This window comes from Chiloscyllium plagiosum, chromosome 14, assembly GCF_004010195.1.
Source record: "Chiloscyllium plagiosum isolate BGI_BamShark_2017 chromosome 14, ASM401019v2, whole genome shotgun sequence".
NCBI lineage: Eukaryota > Metazoa > Chordata > Chondrichthyes > Orectolobiformes > Hemiscylliidae > Chiloscyllium > Chiloscyllium plagiosum.
In genome coordinates this window covers 27,404,999-27,431,433 of record NC_057723.1, presented here as the reverse complement: position 1 = coordinate 27,431,433, position 26,435 = coordinate 27,404,999, and the positions used below count along the sequence as shown (strand labels likewise).

General features: G+C 37.3%; 1 protein-coding gene across 9 annotated transcripts in view; it reads right to left on the bottom strand.

Annotated features, from left to right (window-relative positions):
• Nucleotides 1-1,103: 1,103 nt before the first annotated feature.
• The window catches only part of LOC122556577 (rap guanine nucleotide exchange factor 6-like), a 375,201-nt gene continuing 349,869 nt past the window's right edge, over nucleotides 1,104-26,435 (bottom strand). For 6 of the 9 annotated variants that reach the window (XM_043703412.1, XM_043703410.1, XM_043703413.1 and 3 more), the window contains 6 exons: nucleotides 26,148-26,318; nucleotides 21,745-21,897; nucleotides 13,644-13,869; nucleotides 9,114-9,670; nucleotides 6,763-7,095; nucleotides 1,104-3,775 (listed from right to left, as the gene is read on the bottom strand). In XM_043703412.1, the coding sequence (XP_043559347.1) occupies nucleotides 3,750-3,775; nucleotides 6,763-7,095; nucleotides 9,114-9,670; nucleotides 13,644-13,869; nucleotides 21,745-21,897; nucleotides 26,148-26,318 (1,466 nt within the window). In that variant the 3' untranslated portion in view covers nucleotides 1,104-3,749. Of the gene's footprint in view, nucleotides 3,776-6,762; nucleotides 7,096-9,113; nucleotides 9,671-13,643; nucleotides 13,870-18,847; nucleotides 18,965-21,744; nucleotides 21,898-26,147; nucleotides 26,319-26,435 lie in introns of all 9 variants that reach the window. The other 3 variants (XM_043703419.1, XM_043703411.1, XM_043703415.1) reach the window with 3 other exon arrangements.

The following is a 26,435-nucleotide window of genomic DNA, read 5'->3' as shown; positions in this document are numbered from 1 at the left end:
AACAAAGTAGTTAAATATCTAGCCATACAGGCAGCTGGCTGTTCCCAGAATGTTTACTTTCTTTAGGAATGCAAAGTTGATAATATAGGAGCTTGACGTAACATAGATACATATCAGAGATATCATCATTTCTCAAAGTATTCTTTAAAAGTCATCAGGTTTGATGCTGAGTCTTACGTATGACAGGGAGAGCATATAACAATTTTTAAAATGCTTATTGAAAGTCAGATTTTGTTGTGCTGACACTTCTCACTGATCAGAAATTGAACAATGCTTTCAGTGAGGGCGAGAGTGAGTGTGATCTGGAGCCCTCTACCTGAAAGGACAGTAGAAATGGAGTCCCTCTGAACATTTAATAAAAATACTTTATGCATTTAAAGTGCCACAACTACAAATCAAATGCTGTAAAATGTGATTAGGTGGGACAGCTTTTTCCAACTGGCACAGGCAATATGATGAGATCATCTCCCTCACCGTAAATTGTGTTTCAAATACCAACAATAAATATCCTATATAGCTTTTATTTGTTGTCAATTAAATAGATAATTATTACTGTGTATATTTTTTGGTTATTTTCAGGAGTCTAATATGGATTTGGAACATTTTAACCTAATCCCAACTGAGAACAAGGCCATCATTCAAGACTGTCATAATTTTGGCAATTTATAAACAACGTTTCATTTACTGAGCCCTTCATAACCTAAGGATGTCCCAAATGTTTCACAGTCAAATACCCTGCATTACAGCCTTTCAAAAGCAAGACTGAGAGAGGCCATTGGAATGGGATATGAATGTGTCATGGACTATAGAAAGCTGTTCTAAAAATGGAGTGAAGGCAAATTGATGTGCTAAAGTAGAAAGGTATTTCCTGTTAGCTGTGACTTGGGAGTACTTGATGGTTATGATCAGCAATTGAAATAGGAAATTGTTCCACTTGCTTTTAGCATTAACCTGATTTTCATATTTGCATTAAGTGAAGATGTTATTAAATTTTCTTTCACAATATTGCTAATGGAGTGAAACATGGGGAATCATGAAACTGAGGTTCCAACATACACTTATTGATTTTTTTTTTAAAAAAGTGCTCCTAAAAAAGACAATGGTCATACATGACTGTAATTTATTGGTTTACAACTTCATTTCAATGGAATCTGAAGAAATAAGCATTACATTTTATAACATTTGTTCAACAAAAATATAACAAATATGTACAATCACTGATAAAAGTACGAAAAAAGCATACAGACAACCAACTGTCTTTCTAAAAGACATAAGTTACAAGTAGTATCAAAAGTATGAGAAAAAAAATTAGTTGATTACATACTTTACAATGTCTCATTTTGTGAATGGGCATGTGCAGAATATTTCTCTAATACCTGTATGCTTATAATGATTGTGCAGCTTATTCAATACGCCTAACGCCTGATTGGATAATACATAGTCCATGAAGTGCACTCCAGTTTTTTTTAATATTTATATTTATATATATATATGTATATCAAAAATAAAGCCCAAAATACCATTAACAAATGACTTTTTGAAAAAAAGCAAACAATCACCTAAGCTTGAAGAGTTTTAAATTAGACTTAAATAAAGTACAGCAAAGATTTGCTACTATGAATACTACACAATTTTGTTGAACAAACTGATCAATATGATCAGCTAAATTTCCAAACAGTCACAGATTAGGACAAGCAGACGTTGGCCACACTGTAATCTGAATATAAAGAAAACTAATCAGGATATAGTTTTATCTTTTTATATCTCCATCTATTTACACTTCAGAGGCAGGAACTCTATTAGTCCTTTAAGGAGGAAGTTTCTGGCAATCATAATACTGTACTTGCTTTAATTTACAACTTGGTTTCAAAAACCTTGCTGCCCCTACTTTTAAATAAAGGCACAAGGTACTGTTCCCAAAAATCCTGACCATAACTGATGGCCAAACACAATCTGGGAGACAAATTAATTCTGGCAAAAATAATTAAGTATAATAACTTGAGCTTGCTCACCTTGTAAACTTTTCTCACCAAATAAGGTGTGAAGTCAATGCCACAGTGAAATGATTTTGTTTAGAAATAGCAAATGATCTCATTACACTACTAGTCATTAGCCAATGTAAGAGATTTCTTGTGATGAAAATAAACTTTTTCCAGTTACATATATGATCATATACAAATAACTAGACCATTTAACAAGTAATTAAAGCTAGTTTTTGTATGCCTGATAGCTGTGATTCTAGGACATTTTTTTCTGTATCCACCATTGAAGAGAAAGATTGAGACTATTCACTTAGTGCAAAGAATGAATTTGTGGGGTTAAAAATTAATGAGTTAAACTGCACACTCAGCAATTGAAAGAATTTCCTGAAAGACTAAGCAAATACTGATATATTTTAAAGAGCTTGTTAAGCAAATGTACAACACAAACATTTTCAACAATCGGCAAATCTGAAGCATAACTTGTGACAGTGAACTGAGGTACCACTTATTTGATGCACTTCCTCACAAGCCACTTCTGTAGTATAAGTTGGCCATCTTCATCTGTCCTTGGTTTAATGAAAAACATGTGCTTGATCCAGACAGACCCCTGTCATATGATTATGCACAGCATCTGAGAAGCATATGCATGAATTTATGCCACTTGATGTTGTTTTCTGCTCCTCTACTGCACAGGCATTTGGAGCAATAAGAATAATTAACAAATGGGGCTGGTTTATACATTGAGGGTGGACTCCTTGCATCTTGCCATAAAATGTTGTATGTGACTCCATCTCTAGCTGGCCAAGCCACCTCACTTTAAATTTTCTGCCAGGTGCTGTGGCCACTGCCAGTACTGCATCTTAACGCAGGGAAAGACGTTCAGTGTTCATTGATGGACTTGGACCTTCAGGTAAGTCTGTAACTTCATGTTGGTTGGCCTCGGAGCAGTACAGCAGGAAGTACTGGAAGCATGTTGGATAGGATAGGGAGGGGGAATGGTAGATGAAATGATGAAAAATTTGTGGGGGCCTCCAATTTGCCATTGGTGACCTTGAAAGAGAGGCACAGCCTCCTTTCACTGGCCAGCAGCCCACAGAGATAAAGCTACACATTTGGGCAGGCCTCTCTTGTCAGCCATCAAATCAGAGGAGAATTGTTCACAAAATCATTGAGAGGTGAAATGATTGACCTACATTACACGCTTGCATGTGCTCCTTAAAATCCAGGTCAATACAGTATTAAAACATAGGGGTCAATGAAGCTTTCATTAAAATTGAATAGGGACTAACAATCTGAATCACATTCAGGAGAAATATTATATACTATTTGTGGTGCAATTCATAATTCAAAACAATATATGATTTGCAGCTGTCAACCCAAAACAGTCTAGTCATTTGTATAGTATGTTTACATTCCAATTATGCATAAGCAATAAAGTACAATACAATTCATTAATTAAAACAATCTTGCAGCCTAACATCTAATACTTCCAAGATTAAAAACAATTTGGCAAGTTTAAATTTACCAAGTACTATTCTTCAGATAGAGTGCTGCTTTACAAGCCTGGAAAACTGAAGAACATTTGGTTTAAAAACTACTCAAAGACAACATGGTCAGATTCTCCTGGTCTTGCCACATGCAGCACATCACACATTGAAGATGTACTTTAAGGCAGAAAGAATGAAAAATAAGCAGCTGCCTGCATTCTGAAAAAGAAAAAGTATATAGTCTTTAGCAGTCCTGTGTTCCATGTCATGGTTCCAAGGGTCAAACTGCAGAAACTTGCTCATTTTCTGTAAAATGAAAGAAATGTTATTAGTTCACATTCATGATAAAATTGTAATATTAATTTCAATCTCTTTTACCAAGACTAAATAAAAAATGTGAATGATTTCTAGTTAAAGAAACAGGATAATAAGCACAAAATAATTTTAAAGGGACTATTTTACACATACAGATAAACATTACCACATTCAGTAATAAAACAGCCTTATTGTCTACTGAATTGCTTTGAATGATGAAAATCAAATCAGCAAAGTCTCTAAGCTTAATTTTTTTTGATCAATTTAGGTTCGGGACAACTGCGAGAGGAGGTGGAAGATAAATTAAGGCAAACAGTGACATCACAGCAAAGTCAAAGGTTCATTGGTTTGTGAGTAACTGCCATTAGGAACTGTGTACATGGATATTAAAAAAAGCCATCATGGATGTAGTGGTAGTGTCCCTACTTCTGAGCTGGAAGATCCAAGCTCAAGTTCCATCTGTTCCAGAGGTGTGTCATTATATTACTGAATGGAGATATTTGTTTGTTAAGCCCTTAACTACCTACAATTATTATTAATTGTATTTCCTTAATTAATATTTGTAAAAATTGCTGGCAGTACTAAACTGACTGGGAGTTCTATTAATTAAAATTTTTAATGAATAATAAAGACGGGGATCAAGAATAGCAGGGAAAGAATAGTCAATACTGTGAGCTCTCTAACAGTAACTCCAATGTAACACAAAGTAAACAAGAATAAATATTGGGAACTTGTGACAAAAGGACATCAATAATCATAGGTGATCTTAATCTACATTTAAACTGGAAAAATCAGATTGGCAATAGGATAAGCAGCATGTTTTGAAGCCACCGAGAAAGCAGGTTATATGAGACTTATTATAGTGCAATGTAGCAGGACCTAGTTAAATGACCTTACTGGAATGCACTTAAGGATCTAAAGTAATAAAGTAAAGCAATCAAACTTAAGGGAAAAGCATATCATTGCATAATGTTGAGTGGCTGGTCCGATGATTGGTCTGAATATCAAGTATGGCAGAAAATGCCAAAAAAAAGTTCCTTGAAAAAATAATTCAGATTATGAGGAAAAATAAAATAGTGTTCCCACATATCTTAAAAGGAAAGGAGTACATAAAGTGAGCAGTGGTTATCCAGAGTGTGAGGATACAGAGTTACCAGTAGACAATAAGGAAATGGCAGATGAAACAAACAAACATTTTACTTCTGTATTCACTATAGAGCATACAAAATACAAAATAAAACTTAATATTAACTGCAAATCAAAGGTTCAAAGAAGGGAAGCACTTGGTAAAACACTGTGCAAACTGATGGAGGTACTGTAAGAAAGATCCTTATGGATTTCATTCTAGCATCTTAAGGAGGTAGAAAAGGAAGTGTCGATGTATTGATGTTAATTTTCCAAAATTCTCTAAATTCTGGTAAAAGGTTTAATCAGACTGGAAAATAGCAAATACAAACCCTCTGTTCAAGAGCAGCTAAAGCTAGAAAAGCAGAAACTACAGAATATTTAGCTTGACATCTATTTTGGAAAAGATGTAATAATCAGTCATTACGAAGGTTGCAGCTGGATAAAGTGAAATCATGTTTTGGAAAGTGAAATCATGTTTAACCAACTTATGTGAGCTCTTTGATGAGAAGGATTCCATTGACGTACTGAACGTGGATTTCTATCAGGCATTTGACCAACTTCCACAAAGGTTATTGTGCAATTTGGAAAAATGTAAACCAGATAGATTTTAGACTATTAGACTTTTGTTCCAGACTTGTGCTGCATTGAAATATCATCAATCTGTAATAGTGGAATTCTTCACTGTTTCTCCATATAAAAGGATCAAAGGGTTTAAAAGACCAAATGATAATTGTGATATAATTCTTGTAGAATAAATAAAGTGAATAATTTGTAGTTGATTAGCAGAAAACTGTTGATCCAATTTATAAAAATGAATAATTATTCCTTGTAAAATAAGGGTAGAGAACTTTGCACTTCAGGCCACTGAATTAGTACATATCACTGAAAATTACAGAAAAACAAATCACCACAGAGTATAAACATTGTAACAATGAAAGAGTAATTAGGTTTTAAATGTGAAAGAGATGTTTAAAGAAGTTAAAATGGAAAATGTGCATTAGATAGAAAACTGAAAAATATTACTGATAGGCCTAAAACTACTTCAATTTAGTTTGGGCTGGGCTTCCATTGTGAGGAGTTACATGATCTAGGTCCTCTAGGTAATTATGCTCATAGCTCTCACATCCAACATTAACAGAAGATCAGCTATTTTGTAAATTATTAGTGACTGAAAGGCCATGAATTGTGCTGGTAGCAGGATTAATAGAAGTTTCAACAACATAATTGATAATATACTCTATATTCACAATTTTAAAAAGTGATTAGTTATATTTGATTTTTTGATAAAACTATAGACATAAATAAAATACTGTATAGAACAATATATTGAGGATCAATGCCTCAGAGTGACAAGGCACAGGCATGATCTGACAGTGCACTGATTCCTTGATCTTAGTTGCTTTGTTACAGGAAGAAATCGAGACTAGCTAGACATTTCTACACAAAGTAAAAAAAAAACTCCACAGGAGCTCGGTCATTTGGGATCTTGCTGAAATCCTTCAGGCAACTTGATTATGTTGGATTTGATAGAACGCTTTAAATAGATCAGTCAAAAACAATCACTGCATTCATACTCAATACTGGGATAGATATGACATTGAGTAGACAAAAGAAAAGAAATTGGGATTTATCCCAAAAGTACAGACAAGCATCTACTACAAAGCCAGTTTAAAGGATTTTGCTCATTATAGCTAAATTTCATATGCTTATTCTACACTGTAACACATGGTGTTCTACAAAAGTGATTCCAGCTACGACACAGAATAACTGATGAATACTAATTACAAATTTAACTAATTGCTCGAGGTTACTTATTTTGCTCCTAAGGATTCTAAAGATGGACAACCTACCATCATCTTCATTATCTTGAAGATCCTGATGGTTAAGCTGTACTAGTCGGTTGGAGTCGGAGATTTTGTGCCAGTGAGGTAGGCCCAGAGCTTTTGACTGGTTGCTTGATGTTGGTTGGTTAGCAATGGGAACCGAGAGCAGTCTAGTTGGGTCACATGTCTGTGTTATCATTCGTGACCTCTGCAATGCCACATTATAGTCTGGAGGTTTTAAGCGTGGATAATGATGTCCTCCTTCCTTAACATCTGCTATTGGAATTCCCACGTATCCCGGAGGAGTGGGTGGTGGCTCTCTATACCTACCATCCCTTTGTGCTGCAGTAACACAATACACTAGCATAAGAGATAATCATTGTTACATTAATGAGATTCACGAAAGAAAAAATGTCAATGAGTTTAAAAATTTTGAAGATATGAAATGTTAGGATGTCAAAATATACAAAATAATTTCTCAACTGAAACAAAGTAACATCAGTAGCAGTGAAATCTATTCGAAAGTACTGGCATTATCAGAGTTACAAAATGTGATAAAACTATCATATCCTTATGCAAAAATACCACAGCTACTGGACGTCTGAATTAAAAACAGTAAAATCGAAAATACTATGCAGGTGTGACACCATCTGTGGAGAGAGAAAAAGACAATATTTCAGATGGACAATCTTTCTGATGAAAAGTCAACTGTTTCTCTCTCCAAGATGCTGCCAGACCCGCTAATGGTTTCCAGTTTATTCTGCTTTTATACAGCATATCTCGATATTTTGTTTACAACACTTCCAATCTTACAGCTTAGGAGGCTGTCATTTGGTTCACTATATATGTATTAACTTTTTGAAGAAACTTTACAATCTAAATTTCTCCAAACTTTTCCGTTCCAAAGATCCAATTTCTTTTCAAAGTTGTTACTGAATCTGTTATTGTAACCATTCAGGTAATGCACAACGTATCACAACTTGCTGCAAAAATATTTCATCTCATTTATCTTCTTTCAATTTTGCCAATTAATTTTAATCTATATCCATATTCAGTGAAAATAATTTACCTTCATCTACTCAATCAAAACCCCTCATCAATTTTTGTACCTGTGTTAATTTTCCCCTTTGTGTACTCGGCTCTGAATAGAGCAACCCTACTTCATTAATCTCTCTACATAATTGAGGAACTCCATCTTTGATATAATTCTGGAATGTCACCTCTGCACCCTTGCCTTGACCTTGATGACCTTCAAAAAGGTGTGGTGCTTTGTACCAGATAAATTACATTAGGTGAGGCCTAACCAGTGACTTGCAGAAGGTTAGCATAATTTCCTTGTTGCATTCTGTGCCTTTGCTTATAAAACCAAGATCCCATATAATTATCTGACTATTTTATTAATTAGTCCTCCATCTTCAACAGATATTCATAAAGCCTCAGAAAAACAAGCTTTAGTTTGTAATGTCTCTCCATGATGATAATATAATCAGTAATACCTCAGTATAGTTATAAATGAGATCAAAGTGAAACCAAGATTGTTGCTACATTGAATACACAACACCATCAATGTCCAGTCTTACAAACACCTTCAGTGTTTATCTCTAATACAAAACCTCCACTGTATTCCAGACATTCTTTAGGTTCCTTTGCTCAATGGACTTTATACAGCACTTCAAAGGTTGGGTTGACAGAAAATGTCTTCATAGAGTATCTTGAATGCATTTTAGCTCAGAAGTCTACTGCCACATACCACTGACCCGTGCACCCCAAAACTTCAATATTTTCTTAGATTTGTTCAGTAATTTAATAATTTCAAGTCAAACAAAACCTTTAGTATAGTAATCACCTAATAACTGGGCTGCACAGCGGTTCAGTGGTTAGCACTGTTGCCTCACAGTGCCAGGGATCCGGGTTTGATTCCCTGCTTTGGGTGACTATCTGTGTGCAGTTTATACATTCTCCCCATGTCTGCACGGGTTTCTTTCGGGTGCTCCAGTTTCCTCCCACAATCCAAAGATGTGCAGGTTCTAGCTATGCAGGAATTGGTTATGCTAAATTGTCTATAGTGTTGAGGAATGTGTAGGTTAGGCCCATTAATCTGGGGTAAATGTAGAGCAGTAGGGAAATGGGTCTTGGTGGGTGACTCTTTGGGGGGGTGGGAGGGGGGGGAAGAGCGGTCAGTGTGGACTTTTTGGGCTAGTGGGCACATTTCCACACAGTTGGGATTGTGTAATTCTATGAATTAAGAATATACAAAATATCTCACAATCTAGCTCACTAGGATAACATTAAATTCTGTACCTGTTAGAGTAATTTCTTAAATGAGTTATGTTAAAATACGTTATAAACATAAAATAATTACATGCAGTTTCTCTTACCAATAAGACCCTTTTCTGTGCTTGAAGTAACAGCTTTGTAAGAGGGGTCAGTGTTTGACTTAGAGTTTGAAACATTTGCATTGCGCCCAGATGCTTCAACTGTAGTCTCGTGCAAGTCTATTCGTTTTGCAGTCCCACAATCCATTTCAAACTTGCCCAAATGAGAATTTGTTGAAGGTGTCCAGCTTTCCCTGGAATGAACACATTCAATGGTGTCTTTAGACTGAATCGGACAAGTATTTTTAGTCAGGTCTCCAGAGTTTAAGTGACAGCCTGTGGTCCAAGATTGTGTCAATTCAATTTCTGCAATTGGTCCATCTAAAGTATGAGTATATTTAGATGTATTTAGTAGGTCCCAACTTTTCTGATTTTGGATTGTCTGGAAGCTGTCATGGGAGATGCTGGAGCAGGAAGTCCAGCTTCCACGGCCACTGTCCGCTGCATCAATTGAGGTGTGATCATTGTGTTCGCGGGCCAACTCTTCATTACTTGAAGATGTAACTGCTGAATCCATAACCAGGCACCCTCGCTTTTCAGTACTTAAAATTACAGAAGAACTGAAGGGGAAAACAAATGTGTCACTATTATTTAGCCTATGGTTAACCAACGTTAGTTGTGTTGGGATTAACTTGCCATAGTTAAAACCCAAGTGTTCTCTGAAACCTTTCAGAATAAGTAGCTTTTCTCTCGTTTAAGCAATATCTTAAGGTGAGGGGGGGGGGGGGAAAGAGGGGAACAGAAATTAGCTTTGATGTCAGTGAAATGGTTTACAATAAATATTTTGCAAATGATCATTGATGAACGCATTGATGTAAAATTACACTGATGGATTCATCAAGATTATTTTATGTGCTTGATATATTAAATGCTGGTCAGATATTGCAGACAATGCTGGACATGTGAAGTTATTTACATGTATAAATGAATGATAATGCAAGAGTATCAAGTAGATCCATCTTTTACTTGACTTGATTGAAAAGGGACTGTGCCGAATCCATTATCTGGTCTCTTCCTTACACTAAAAATACTCATTCTGAGCCTAATCTCAATGCCACTTTTATAGCATTGTAACATTTTGTTACTTGGAAGTCTGTTATATTTTAAATCCATTTTGAACTTTAATAAGTACCGAAGAGCGAGTTCTAAGAGGTGCACTCTAAAATCAGTGTGATTTATACATGTGTTAAAGAGTAAGGATGAAATAATCACAATTCGATCTTCCAGAAAATCCGCATAGATGTCAATTGTGATCTTGAATGTCCATGACTTAAGATTATTACATAAGACCTTTTCCAAAAGTGCATTCAAATATGGGTAAATGAGACTAATGATTAGATATCCAAACCATTTTTAACACTAATGTAGACAATGCAAATGATAAGCAAAATAAACTTCATGATACCAACCCAAAATATAAGTCGTTTATCATGTGCACAGCTATAGTGTAATATAATTCCGTAACAGTTTTATATCTATGCAAAATCCAGTTTTTTCTTAAAGTTTTTTTTAAATAATGAACAACTGTGGAGTGAGAGAATGGTAATTTCATGTGTTTCGAAATAAGCAATGATGAAAACAAAACAACATTTTAAAAAGTTCTTATTCTGAACGTAGGATACAGATTGGGAATGGATGAATTTGAAAAAAAATCTTGAGCCAACTCTTTAAATACAGCTCAACGGAGACACCAAAACCACAATTAAAGTATTCTGTATACAAAATATCTATAGGACAGAAATGCATTACACAAGCAGAAAACTGAGGATTCTGATTATGTCGTAAAACACAAAAATGAAATATGGGCAGTTCCCATTTTCTCCAGGCTCAGAAATTATGGATAGCAAGTCTCAGATATTTTGTGTAATGCCTTTTACATTTTGATCACTCACTGCACATGAATTAGGTACAGGAATAAGCCATTTGACTCCTCTGAAGTGTCATTCTGGACTCAAAAATGTTAACAGTTTCTCTGTCCATAGATGCTGCCAGACCGCTGAGTGTCTCCAGCATTCTCGGTCTGGCTCCTCAAGCCTGCTCTATCATTAGGTAACATCCTTTTAAGCTTCAATACCCTTTGATTCCCTGGTCACAATCATAGAGTTGTACAGCATGGAAACAAACCCTTCAGCATGGAAACAAACTCGCCAATGCCGACCATATACCCTAAACTGTTCTAGCCACATTTGTTGGCATTTGGCACCTATCCCTCTAAACCTTTCCTATTTATGTACCCATCAGATGCTTTTTAAGTAACTTTACCCAACTCCACCGCTCCTCTGTGTGAGAAAAAGTTGACCCTCAGGTCCTTTTTAAATGGTTCTCCTCTCACCTTAAACCTCTGCCTTCTAGTTTTGAACTCCTCTACCTTGGGAAAAAGAACTTGATTATTTTTCCCATCTGTGGCCTTCATGAGTTTATCAACCTCCATATGTTCATCCCTCAGTCTCTGACGCTCACAGGAAAAAAGCCTCACCCTAATCAGCCTCTCCCTATAGTTCAAACCTTCCAATTCTGGCAACATCCTTATAAATTTTTTCTGAACCTTTCAAGTTTAACAACAAGTTCTGATATTAGGGAGACCAGAAATGAATGTAGTAATCCAGAAGTGGCCTCACCAATATCCTGGACAGCCACAACATGACATCTCAACTCTTAGACTCAATGTACTGACCAATGATGCCAAGCGTTCCAACCAAATTCTTCATTACCCTGTCTACCGGTGACTCCACTTTCAAGGAACTATTCACCTGCATCTCTAGGTGTTTTTGTTCCGCAACACTCCTCAGGGCCCAGCCATTAACTGTAGAAGTCCTGCCCTGATTTGCCTTAACAAAATGCAACGCCTCACATTTACCTAAATTTGCTATTCCTCAGCCCATTGTCCCATCTGATCAAGGTCCCGTTGTAATCTGAAATAACCTTCTTTGCCCACAACACCTCCAATTTTGGTGTCATCTGCACACTTACTAGTCATCCCTCCTACATTCACATCCAAATCATTGATATAAATGACGAAAAGCAGTGGACCCAGGATCCCTCCTTGTGGCAGACCTGGTCACAGGTCTGCGACCCGAAAAACAATCCTTCACCACCATCTTCTGTCTTCTACCTTCAAGCCAATTTTGTATCCAACTGGCTAGTTCCCTCTGGATTCCACATGATCTAACTTTGCCAACCAGCGTACCATGCAGAACCTTGTTGAACGCGTTGCTGATGTTACATACAATGTCTAGCACTCTGCCTTCATCAATCTTCTTTGTCACTTCTTCAAAAAAAAACTTGATCAAGCTAGTGGGATACTAGTTCCCATACACAAAGCCACATTGACTATCCCTAATCAGTCCTGACCTTTCCAAATGCATGAAATCCTGTCCCTCAGCATCACCTCCAACTTATCCAACACTAATGTAAGGCTCACTGGTCTATAGTTCCCTGGCTTTTCTTTACCACCTTTCTTAAATAACAATCAAGAATCTATCCACCTTGGCCTGAAAAAAAATTCAATGACCTATTCTCTACTACTTTCTGGACAAGAGAATTCCCATATATACAAGATCTTCACAGAGAGAAAAAAGGATTCTTCTAATCTTTCTTTAAACTGTACCACCTAGGTCTAGTCTCTCCCTCATGGGGAAATATCCTTTTGCCATCTAACCTGGTTAAATCCCCTCAGAATCTTATGTACTTCAATATATCTCATCTTTCAAGATGCCAAGGAATACAGGCCCAACCTGTCCATCCTTTCCTCAAAGGAACTCCTTCATCCCAGGAATCAATTGAGTGAACTGTCTCCAAATTGTTTCTAATGTAGTTTTTTTTTCCCCAAGGCAGTAGACAATTCATTACAGGAGGAATGACCTCTACCTGAATTTCCTACATTGTAGTAACTTTCAATTTATAGCACTTATTGTCACAGTGCATTGTGTAATGGCACAAAGTAATATGGAATTTTGCAAAATGCTAGCAATCCTATCTGGGATATTACCAAGTAGATAACGTTAATAAATTCCCATAAGTTTCAAAAAATATAACATGTTATAAAAATACAAGTAGGAGAACAGGAGGTAGAAATTACAAAATAAACCAGGTTAAAACCCAACATAAAATGTTTTGAAAGGATCTACACTATTACAAACAATCCAGTTATAGTTTCTTACAATAGCGGCAAAAACGGAAAAAGTGAAAACAAGCACTTACAAACCAAGTTTAAGATTTAAGTATTTAGTTTAGTATTATGGTTGCAAGCTGGAATGGCTATTAACTTTTGCTTACACAAGTAGTAGAAACTACTTTCTCAAGTGACAAGAGTTACTGAGGCATTTTTCTTCTTAAATATTTGAACAAATAGCACAGTCCTACATTATGAAAGCTTGTTTTCTGTCCACATCTGGTCCACTGAAAGCTTTGGTTTACTATTTGGCACTACTTCCATTAAAATTGAATAAGTAGTGTGCAGAATATTAAGTAAATCTCTCACTTCACAAAGCATATAGTAAATTGTGTCTTTCTGTTCAATGAGCACCATCTTACCTTGTATTAGGTTGTACAGATCTAGCCGCTGGATGCACATTTCTCCCCCCAGTTGCTTCCACGGTATCTGGGACACTGAGAGATGGTGGCAAACATCTCTCATCCTGTATAGCTGCACACATGGAGTCACCAGAACAATTGCTGACAATGCTGGATCGCGATGAAATTTCACTGTGACTCGAGTCCGAGAAATTGTCAATTCTTGTAATAGGAGCCAGAGCAAAAGCTGAACATAAAATACAAGTTTAGTCTCATGCAGTAGCACTGCAGGTTTGGTTTGAAATTATGACTATTTTTGAAGAGTGCAAATGGATATTGTAGCATTTACACTCAGGAAAGACGAGGCTATTATACATATATGTGATATTATTCGCACAGTTCTCATCACCTGCCTGCAATAACTAGTGAAATTCAGACAAACTTTCATATTGATAGGGCAGGCTTTCCAAGATAAATGGGTAGATTGTTGGAATTTTAGGCAGGAAACCTAGAAAGTCCACCATTCCCTGTATGCTATGGAATTTTGACTCCAAAAAGTGCACCTTTACAATAGGATCCCTACCTAAAAATTGGTTATATTGATGTGTTTGGTTTTCAGTTAAGTGAGAATGCTGTGAAGAGGCTATGGAGTGGAGGTAGTGTTATTGCTAGTTAGTGAATGTGGGTGGGAGAAAGTGATTGGTTTGATCCTTGACTGGGTTGGGAGAATGGGTGGGGAGGGTCCATGGATATTTAGATTAGATTAGATTCCCTACAGTGTGGAAACAAGCTCTTCAGCCCAATATGTCCACACCGAACCTCCGAAGAGTAACCCACCCAGACCCATTTCCCTCTGACTAATGCACCTAACATTATGGGCAATTTAGCATGGCCAATTCACCTGACCTGCACATCTTTGGACTGTGGGAGGAAACCGGAGCACCCGGAGGAAACCCACGAAGACACGGGGAGAATGTGCAAACTCCACACAGACAGACAGTCACCCGAGGCTGGAATTGAACCTGGGAGGCTGGTGCTGTGAAGCAGCAGTACTGCCCCCAATTTGCATTTGGCCAATGCAAAAAGACAGCAAACTCTGTGGGACAGGGGAGACATTTCTGCTCCTCCTGCCTTGGAGTCAATGCCACTAATCATTTCCCCAAAGTAATATTCATCTCTTTGAGATGTTGGGTATTGAGAAGACTAGGGAACTTTGCCAGTCAAAGCTAAGCCCATGGTAAGGGGGTGTGGGGGAGGGGGAGAGAGAGGGGGAGAGAGAGCGAGCAGAAATGCGCCTCATACGAAAGACAACACTATGGATGCTGCAAATCTGAAAAAACAAACAGAAAATGCTGGAAATATTCAAGTCAGGCAACATCTGTAGGGAGAGAAATGGAGTAAACATTTCAGGTCAATGAGTTTTCATTATTTCCATATTTTTTTCTGAAGAAAGATTATTGACCCAAAACATTAACTCCATTTCACTCTGTACAGTTATAGACTGATTTGTTGAGTATTTCCAAAATTTCCCATTTTTATTTCAGATATCCAGCCCTCTGTGGTTTACTGTCTGTGAATGTATAAAAGCTGAACTAAATTTCAGTCAGCATCTCTTATCACTTAAGTATAAACAGATGTTGTCTAATGTCAGTTAACGACATTAACGTGTGAATTATAGATGAGAAAGTGGCAGCAAAAATAAAACTAGTATCACCAGAATAGAACAAACATGTAATATCTCATTTTGCATAACTTTCACCGGGAAAACAGTTAAAATCCATTCTTAAATGAGCTGAAGCTAAGACACAAAACTAACTGGAGAACTGGTCAGTTTTAAGTACAAAATATAGCACTTGTGATATTTCTTTTACAACGAAAATATGCATTTAGTCACTTGTTCCCAGCAAATATGTTTTAGAAATATGAAAGTATCACATATGTACTGCAAACCAACATGGGTTTAATATTCAAAAATGGAACTTTGGTATTTAGTCTACTTCGTATACATTCTGAACCGGAAATGTAGACTTTAATTTGCATTTTAAATGTGTACAAGAGGAAAAATGTTTTTCTAAATTAAATATTGTTTGGAAAAATGATTTACATTTTTACTGTACATTGCATCAATAACCAGTAACAAACTAAATCTTTACAAAAAGTCTGTCAGTTGGAAAACATTTCTCTAGTTTAACGTATCTTTCACTTGAATTTGTCAGGAAAAAAGTGCATCAGCTATTGTATTCTCCCAAATATGTGGAACAACAATTTATTATGTTTTATGCATCTTTGATACTTGCAATGGAAACTATTATCAGTACAAGTTTTTAACCAATCTAACTGCTGCATCCATATTATCAACTTAGGCAATTGACAATTGGCAACAAATAAATATTCTTAATTGTGAACAGTATCTTAACAGGGGTGGTGGAATATTCAATAGCTAGCACAGTGCCTTTGCGTTTCCAACTGGAATAATATTAGCTTCTAAAAGTCTATTATCCATTCTAATTACTTGGTACCAGCACTGGCCACCACAACTCCTCACAAGCTGCTCACTTATAATTATCTCTAAATAACCTTTTTGGACATGTTGTGCCACACTGTGTTGGCACTTGAACCAGGTTCCTCCAGTCTGGAGATAGGCACATTCCTACTGTGCCACAAGACCCCTTCCAATTATTGCTATAGGCACTTTATAAGTCCAGAGTTATTGAGAAATGTAGTTGACAGGATTTGAACATGCGTTGGGAAACACCAAAATATTTCAAATACATTTCTTTAACCAGTTGGTTATGACTATGCTTTGCAACCTCTTCCTATTTGCGTTCTTGTTCATGGACAAGACAATCCAAAAGACAGGGCAATACGGATCACAGCTGATAGACTGTTGCAATCTCAGTACTTCCTTGTTAAGGAAAGGAATCTTGAAAATAAGTATGTCCAAGTCAGAAAGATAACCCATTTAAAACATTATAAAACTGGACCTGTCCATCTCTTTCAATTCAGCATCAATGATGTGTGTGTTCTTCACACATCCATTAACTGATATTTTCTGTGAACCTACACTCTACAAGAACTTGCACAAGGTTCTTCTAAAATCATTCAGGGGAAAGTGAGGTCAGGGCTGGGGGCTGGTCTTTCAACTAGCAAAGATAATGTTCCTTACATTTGTCCTGCCTGAGTTACTAATATCCAAAATTAAAGGTGAAAAAAATGGTAACTTAGAAATTTCAGCTGGTGACTATTTTTAGTATGGATATTTTTCTTCTGTTTGAAAATGTCAGATTCAGGAAGGAGTATTAAGCAGCACATTCAGGTTTATACATTCCTTTCATATCACTGTATAATACTAAATATTAAAATTTACAATAGAACAATTTTAATAGATATTGTAATTAAGACAGACCTATAGGCTGATGTCTAAAAAGAATATTCATGAACCAATGACTGAGATATTGAATTAGTCCCAATTTATGCCCCAGGCTAGACTACAACAGAACAGTAGTGGTCATGTGAAGAACATAGCAATCAGATGTCATCCCGAATGTAGACAATACATTTCTGAGAGTCTAGAATTCTCTTAAAATGAAACCTTCAGGTTTTTCAGTTAGACAACATATTTGAATGTGTTGGGCAAATGCTTGTCAATGAAACATTAGCTTAAAAACATAACCAAACTCAACTATCAGGGAGAGTAATAAATTAAAACATGATAATTCTATTATTATTAAACTAAACACCGCTACATGTGGACAACTAACAAATAAATGTGGCTGACACAAAATATTGATGTGTTGGTGTGAAACAGGAATAAAAGAACAAGAAGAATTTCAATTTCTGGTTGTTAACCAGTGATTTTGCTGAAAAGTCCAAAAGGAACCGTGTAAGAACACCAGGCATTAAAAGGGATGTGCAGTGTTGGAACACTACAAATTATTCCACTAATGCTTATTGTTTATGCTTAAACACAGAAGTGACGATTGAGTGAAGCACCTAAAGGTTGCTGGCAATGAATTTTAAAATTGAGAAGAAAGGAAAGAAAGATAAGTGGAAGAAGGAAAAATTGCTGTTTTCTTGATAGTCCTGAATTCCATGAAATGACTCCTGTTGAATTTCCACTATCCTCCAAGCAGCTGTCTGTTTTTATTAGGATACAGTTTCACTGGTACTTATTTTATCTAAGTAAGCTTCTAATGAACTAATAGCTACGTAACTCAACAGACAAGTTTAGGAAAACAAGTTACCAAATCAAAAGCTCACACAAAGACAATGTACATGTGAAAATCTGTTTCCTGAACCATCAGAGTTCTAAAATTGCTGTGTAGCAAAATCTCACTGGTTTATAAGTTTAGTAAACAAAACACCAATTTATGTTTGGAACAGTTTAAATCTGTTGTATTAGAGTAGCACTGACAACTGCAAAATAATGGCAAAATATAGGTTTGCACCCATGATCTCTTAAAGCTTCAGTTTCAATTTCAACCACTGCCATCTTAAAGTGTCAAATTGAAAAAAGGACTTTTTCCACAGGGATGGAAAATATGGAGAAATAATTACCCCAGGTCCTTTCAGGCATGCTTCCAAGCCTCCAGCTTAAGATCAGTGGAGACCTGGAAATAGGTCACTTGCTCTTCCTGTAGGCTGGAATGATGCATGAAAACAGGATAGCAGTGACTTCTCAGTACAGCTAACACAATGAGTTGTATTTCACTGTCTTCATATTCTAAATCTTGCTCCAGCTTTGAATCAGTTTTATGGAAGTCAATTTCATCTGATGCCATGCGTAAAGTATCTTTGCTTAGGCAATCACTTTCTTTTAGTTTTATTATCTGACAAACTACTGTAATAAAGAAGTTTGAGAAACAATCATATAGTTTTTCTTCTCTTGTTTCTCATCATTTTAGGGTATAACCATTCAAAAGGTCGGTTGCTGGAGGTGACGCTTGTGTTGGTGCTGCCATGTTGATCTGTCCCTACAGCTGGCACACCACTTCCACCTGAAACACCTGCCATATTTCCTGCAGTTCCTTCTGTCTCCTTTCTGTCCGCTGAAACCTGTCTGTCTCTGGAAGAACTTCTTTCTCGGAACCTTCTGAAGGGTGACCTCATTCGCTTTCTACTTTTTGGCTCCTTTTCTCTTTCATCTCTAGGGCCTATGACCTCGTCCATGCCTGCGCGGCCTGTCAAGCCTGTGATCTGGCGTATTTTCTTTTGCAAATAGACACCACCTATGCCATATGTCTGTGCTGCATTGCTCTTGTGCCTGACCTCACTAGTAAGGGAAGAAGAGCAGCTGGATACATTTGATGGACTTGAATCCTGTGACCACAATGGCCCACTGCCTGATAGAAACAACGAGGAAAGAACAGAATTAATCCAGCAAGAAAATTACCTGACATTTTGGGATCATTTTCCTTTCTTCTGGCACACACTGACAATCTGAAAGTGAGGTGTCCCTTGATCAAGAATAAACTTATTGTCCACACTTGGACGCCCAAATGTAACTATGTAAAGCTTGTTAATGTTGCTTTGCTATCCTTTGTCAATTCTATTGAATCAGAGTTCAAATGAGGTAGGTTTAGGCATCAAGTAAAATGTCCTTATTTTTGGTCTCACCGATTTTCTACTACTCTTTTAGAAGTATTACCATGTTGCTAGTTTATAGCCTCTTAGCCATCAGTCACAATTGGCACAATAAGCTTTAGCTTTTATTCATAAATGAACCTTGTTATTGAGTATTAAAAGGTCAACTGCAGCAAGGAATATCACATGTAAACAAAATAGCCCTGTACATTAATTTCCAATTGGAATAATAGAATTCTCAGACCAAATGGAGTAACCCTGCTATATTTCCAGTTGGTATCAGCTAATTTTGGAAAGACGTGGAGCATTATTGAGAAAAGATATTTTGTCGAGGCCTTTTGTCTTGCACCCATCAGGCCAATTTTCAAGAATATGAATTCAAGGGGGAAAAGCAACATTTATATTGCATGAGAGAAGAGTGCTCATTGGTTGGCAAGTGCACTCTGAAGCATCAATTGTCAGGGCATTGTTCTCAAATGAACCAGCAAATGGCTGGCTCCTATTTTGTTTAATTGAAACAGGTGTAGTGCACGTACATGTTCTTTCTTTTTGCAAGGGGTAGGGACCTACATATTTACATATGTAGCTTTCAGTATGTACTGGAATGCCACACTGCAGGCCCAAATGCCAGTCACAGATCGTTGTCAACGGAATACACTGTACGCCCAGAATTATCCTGGATAATCCTGAGTGTGAAAAGAATTATGGTGATGACCAATTTAAGATCAGCAGTCAGGGTCCAAGTGTTGTGTATTTGCATGTACTGCTACATATTAACACAAAGGGCAGACAGAAAGAACATGTACACATACTGCACCTGTTTCAATATAAGAAATTAGGAGATAACCACTCATTGGTCCATTTCTCAGGGTACTGCCCTGACAGTCAACCTGCCTGGTTTAAATTTAAGCAAGGCATGGCAGTTATCTCTCAATCATCATTAGCTGATTCATTTTCACAATGCTTCTGCCAGTCTGAGTTAGCTTTCCAACTGGTCACGACTTCCGCTTATGTCGTATAAATGTGGGTTTCCTCTTAAATCGATTTTCTTGCATTTTGTCCTTACAAATTCAATTTGATAAGCTTGACAAAATGATGTTTTTTTTAAACCAAATACCAAATGATGATCCCTAAAGATCAAACTTTGAGTCTAAAAACATGCTGACCTGTACAGCTCCACTACACTCTAGATAAATCTGCTGAGTAAGCCAGGTTAAAACTCTTGGGTTTTTTCAAAACACAAACTTGGGGTTCAGACTTTGATGATTACTGCACAATCTTTTTCATTCACTGAAGCCACAAAAAGGAAAATGGGATCCCAGTTTTCACAGAATAAAACTAACTAGTCAAAAATTAGCTTTAGTTACCCAGAAATCCCTTGATCAAATCCTTTTTTTGAATTAAAATCATTAACCTATCAAAGTAATTTTATTGCACATTATATACAGGAAACCATCAACTTATTGTTGTGCAAGCTAAACTTGCTCAAAAAGTCACCTATATATCCTCATTCTTCTATTTTAAGTAGAAAATGTTATTATTACTGTTACTGAATAAAAGAATAGCCATCAAATTTGAAATTAAACTTCATATAGAATTAAGAGTATGTATGAAGGAACATTGCCCATCATACATTTAGTAAGCCAGGTCTTACCGTAAAAGTAACATGCTCATTGAAGTCCAATTTGCAAATTGGCAGAAATGTTTGGTTAACTTAAGCTACCCTGTCATTCACTTTGCATATGTGGTATCGCCTTGTTAGCAAACCATCCTTTTAAAAAAACTTACAGGTCAAATGTACAGTTAAAGTGCAAATCCTAACTTTATGAATTTGAGAAAATAACAGTCCCCAAATTTTTAACCACATGATAATTGTTAATACAATGCCAATTAAACTTTTGGCCAGAAGTGAGTGGTTAAAACTCCTTCCTTCTGGTGATTCAGAGTTTTAGGTGATTTTAAAGTTGACATTTTGTTTCTCTTCTGAGCTAATATTTATTTTCCTTTTGCAACTACTTGCATCTGATTTGACTTTAATTCACCCTGCCTTTTAGTCATTCCTGTATGTTTCCCAATCCTTGAGTCTAATTTGGGCTTGAAATACAGAGAGCTTGTCCCACTTGATAGTGACATTGCAGAAGCCCCCATCTTGTTGTCAGCTCCCACTTCAAGCTTGAGATGGCTTGAGATGCCTTTCCCCAGTAAACTTCTCCTGAATATGATTTTTAAACTAATGCCTTGGCAGATCTCTCTGGCACTGTCATGCATTAAAACACTTATGGCATTAGCAACGGAACTGAAATATTTATTGTAGAATAAATACGGGACTTGTCTTTCTAACGTCTGCATCATTGTAAGAAAGAATCATTAATGAAAATTCGCCATATCTTTTACCTTAAGATTTGTTTCTGCAGGAATTAAGCACAATGTTTCAATATTAATACTGTGTTTTGATTATTTTCTTTAAGAATCGGATTGAGAGTAAGTGTTCATTTGTAAAATGTTGCAGTTCAAATGATGTTTCATGGTTAAAGATTACCTTTGCGGGGAGAGCTCTGAGGAGATACAGGAGGAGAAGAAAGTTGAGATGATGTTGTTGATACTGTATCTTCAGTGTTCTTCTTGCTTCTGTCTGCTTGCACTTCCTCAGACACAACTAGAGACTTCTTCGAGGACTGAGGAGAATTAGTGCCTGTGGAAACATAAATTAGCTTGCTTTTCTAATTTCAGATATCAAAATTCCCTTTCCTGCTGATAGTAATTCATCCAGGGATACAAGCTTAATGGTAATGGAATCTAATAACTCATCTAAATATTATTAGACCCTAAGACACAGGGGCAGAAGTAGTCCATTTGGCCTTTTGAGTTTGCTAATCCTCAACACCACTTTACTATTGTGTTCCCTTACCTCTTAAATTAAAAATCACTTCTATCTCATCCTTGGATATACTCATTAATCCAGACACAATAGTCTTCCTGGTTAAGAATGCAACACATTCGCTACATTCGGAGAGAAAAAAAATCCTCATCTCTGCCTTAAATGGGCAACCCATGCCTCTGAGATTATGCCCTGTGACCTAAAGTCTCCCACAAGGGGAAACAACCTCACCACATTTATCCTGTAAAGTCTCCTATGAATCTTGAATGTTTTCAATAAGATCATCTCTCATTCTTCTAAATTCCAACAAGCACAGGCCCAATTTACTCAATCTCTCCTTATAAGACAACCCCTTCATGCCTGGTATCAACTTACTGAACCTTTTCTGAACTGCCTCCAATGCCAGTATATCTTTCCTATGAGAAGAGGATCAAAACTGTTCACAGTACTTTATATATGGTTTAACTCAAAACTTTCTTAGTCTGAGCAAGACTTTCCACTATTATAGAACAAAGAAAACTTACAGCCCAGGAACAGGCCCTTTGGCCCTCCAATCCTGAGCCGATCCTGTCGGTCAATTGCTAAGCATTTGTATCCTTCTGCTCCCCGCCTACTCATGCATCTGTCCAGATGCATCTTAAATGAATCTACCGTGCCTGCCCCTACCACCTCTGCTGGCAGCGCGTTCCAAATGCCCACCACCCCCTGTGTGAAGTACTTGTCACGTGTATCCTCCTTAAAACTTTCCACCTCTCACCTTGAAAGCATGACCTCTCGTTATTGAATCCTTCACCCTGGGAAAAAGCTTGTCTCTATCCGCCCTGTCTATACCCTTCATGATTTTGTAAACCTCAATCAGGTCCCCCCTCAATCTCCTTTTTCCTAGTGAAAATAAACCTAACCTACTCAACCTCTCTTCATAGCTAGCACCTTCCATACCAGGCAACATCCTCATAAACCTTCTCTGCACCCTCCCCAATGCGTCCACATCCTTTTGGTAATGTGGCGCCCAGAACTGTACACAATATTCTAAATGCAGCCAAACCAATGTCTTGTACAATTTTAACATGACTTGCCAGCTCTTATACTCAATACCCTATCCAATGAAGGCAAGCATACTATATGCCTTCTTGACCACTCTATCCACCTGTGCAGCAACATTCAGGGTACAATGGACCTGCACTCCCAGATCTCTCTGCCCATCAATTTTTCCCGAGGCTCTTCCATTCATTGTATAATTCGCTCTAGAATTAGCCTTGCCTAAATGCATCACCTCACATTTGTCTGGATTGAAAGCCATCTGCCACTTTTCCGCCCAACTCTCCAGTCTATCTATATCTTCCAGTATTCTCTGACAGTCCCTTATGCTTTCTGCTACTCCACCAATGCTGATCATACTAACGGTGCCCTCATGCTAGATATTACAAACAACAGTAGCCCCAATACTGATCCCTGTGGAACACCACTGGTCACCTTTCTCCATTTCCAGAAATTCCCTTCAACTCTGTCTCCTGTTGCTCAACCAGATCTTTATCCACCTAGCTAGAACATCCTGCACACCATGTGACTTCACTTTCTCCATTAGTCTTCAATGGGGAACCTTATCAAACGCCTTACTAAAGTCCATGTATATGACATCAACAGCCCTTCCTTCATCTAACAACTTGGTCACTTCCTCGAAGAACTCTATTGTTGTTAAGGCACAATTACCCCCGCACAAAACCATGTTGTCTATCACTGATAAGCTCATTCTTTGCTAAATATAAATAGACTCTATCTCTCAGTTCCCTCTCCAGCAACTTCCCCACCACCGATATCAGGCTCACTGGTCTGTAGTTACGCGGAATATCCCTACTACCCTTCTTGTACAGGGGGACAACAAGAGCAACCTTCCAGTCCTCTGGCACCTCACCTGTATTTAAGGATGCCACAAAGATATTTGTCAGGACCCTAGCTATTTCTTCTCTCGACTCCCTCAGCAATCTGGGATAGATCCCATCCGGTCCTGGGGATTTGTCCACCTCTAGCATACCCAACACATCCTCCTACTTATGCCAACGTGATCCAGACTAATCAAACTTCTACCTCTAATCTCAAGATTCATCATGTTCCTCTCCTCAGTGAAACTGATGCAAAGTAATCATTCAGAATCTCACCCATTCTCTCAGGTTCAGCACACAGGCTTCCTTCATCATCTTTTAGTGGACCAATCCTTTCTCTAGTTACCCGCTTGCATCTTATATAAGAATAAAATGCTTTGGGATTTTCCTTAATTTTTTTTGTTAAAGCTATTTCATAACCCCTTTTAGCCCACTTGATTCCTTGTTTAAGACTTGTCCTACTCTTCCGATATTCCTCCAGGGCCTATTCTGTTCTTAGCTGCTTAGACCTTATGTACCCTTCCCTTTTCCTTTTGGCTAGTCGTACAATTTCTCCTGTCATCAATTGTTCACGAATCTTGCCCTTCCTAACCTTTGCCTTCAACGGGACATGCCTATCCTGCACTATCTTTGAAAGCCTCCCACACCTCAAATGTGGACTTCCCTTCAAATAGCTGTGTCCAATCCACATTTCCCGGCTCCTGCCTAATTTTGATATAATTGGCCTTGGCCCAGTTTAGTACTCTTCCCTGAGGATCACTCTCTTTATCTACAGTATTCTAAAACTTAGAATTGTGATCACTGTTCCCAAAGACATCCCCCACCGCAACTTCTACCACTTATCCTGGCTCGTTCCCCGGTACCGGGTCCAATATGGCCCCTTCCCTCATCAGACTACTGACATGATCCCTGGTACAGAGGATTTGGCTTATAAACAAAGGGTAAACAGGGTTTGACTCTACTCATTGGAGTTTAGAATAATGACAAGTGATCTCATTGAGACATACAAGATACTTAAGAAGGGTAAATGCTGAGAGGAAGTTTTCCGTCATGGGAGAATCTAGGACTGGAGGGCATAGTTTCAAACTAAAGGGGCACCAGTTTGAGACTGAGATGAGAAGCAATTTCTTTTCTCAGAGGAATGGGTCTGAGGGATTCTTTGTGACAGAGGGCTGTGGGAGCAGAGTACTTGTGTAGATTAAGTCTGAGATTGGTGACGGAATCAAGGCTTATGGGGAAAGGGCAGGTAAAGGGAACATGAAGAATGTCAGATTAGCCATGACTCAGTACAATGCCAGAGCAGGCTCAAGGGGTGGAACAGCCTACACCTGTTTTTATTTCTTATGGTCTTAAGACAGCACAATGTTTAGAGTGCTGGATTTGGTCCGAGAGGCTGCTTAACTAAGGAGAGAAAATATCAGCTGGAGATTCCACTGCTATAATTTAGCATGACTCACTGGCATGGACATATGAACTGCTGTTAAAATTAAACTAGGATTCCGTGTGTCATTTGCCCATCTATTCAAATTATTGACTGGAATTTTCTGTCCAGTGTGATACACAACATCTAAGAAGAAAATTGAAACAATACAAGGAGATTACTACAAGACATCAGTTGGCAGTATTGAAAGGAAGCAACAAGTTAAAAGGAAAGTATTGAGAAATATTAAATTTAACACCGTTGGATAAACTTTGCACTCAGTTGGGAAGTCAACTTCATGAATCTTAAAACTATGTACTATAATAAACAAGTAAAGAAATACTGCATATTTAAAATTACAAGCAAAATTTAATTCTAGTTTTAAAAACTTCAAAATTGACAGGATGAGTTGAAAGATTAATAAACAATGCCGTTTGAACCTCTTCATTATGGCATCTAATTTGCTTGATTTATTTCACTGCCTCTCATTTACAAAGTTGAACTCAAGTTCTATCACAGTGACACTGGAGATATTACAAACATCTGCAGAAAGTAACTTAATAATTTAAAACTGCAAATGTGCAGAAGTTTCTTTCTGTTAGATAATTAGCACAACTTTAATTATTTTAGGAGAATGGTAATGTGTAAACTTTTTTCTTTATAATTAAGGGTTATTCAAAAACATACGTTCAGCTACAAATCAGTAACTACATTTAACAGTAACATGTAATATTGATTAACACAGGAATATGCAAAGTATGTACCAAATGATGCAGCTGATACTTTCTTCCGCGATGGATACAAAGATGGTACTTGCAAGGCTTGGCTCATTCGCTGTTGTGATTGGTGTTTTCCTGGTTGACCACATGACCTCATTGTCATTGGTGACATATCTGAGCTTTTATATGACCGCCTTTCACCAAAAGTCTTGCTTACTGTTATAAAAAAAATCAAATATCAGCAATCTTGACTGTGGAATGACTCATTTTTAGCTGAAGGCAAATAAAAACATAAGACTGAACTATGTTGCATAAGGAGTTGAGGCAGCATAA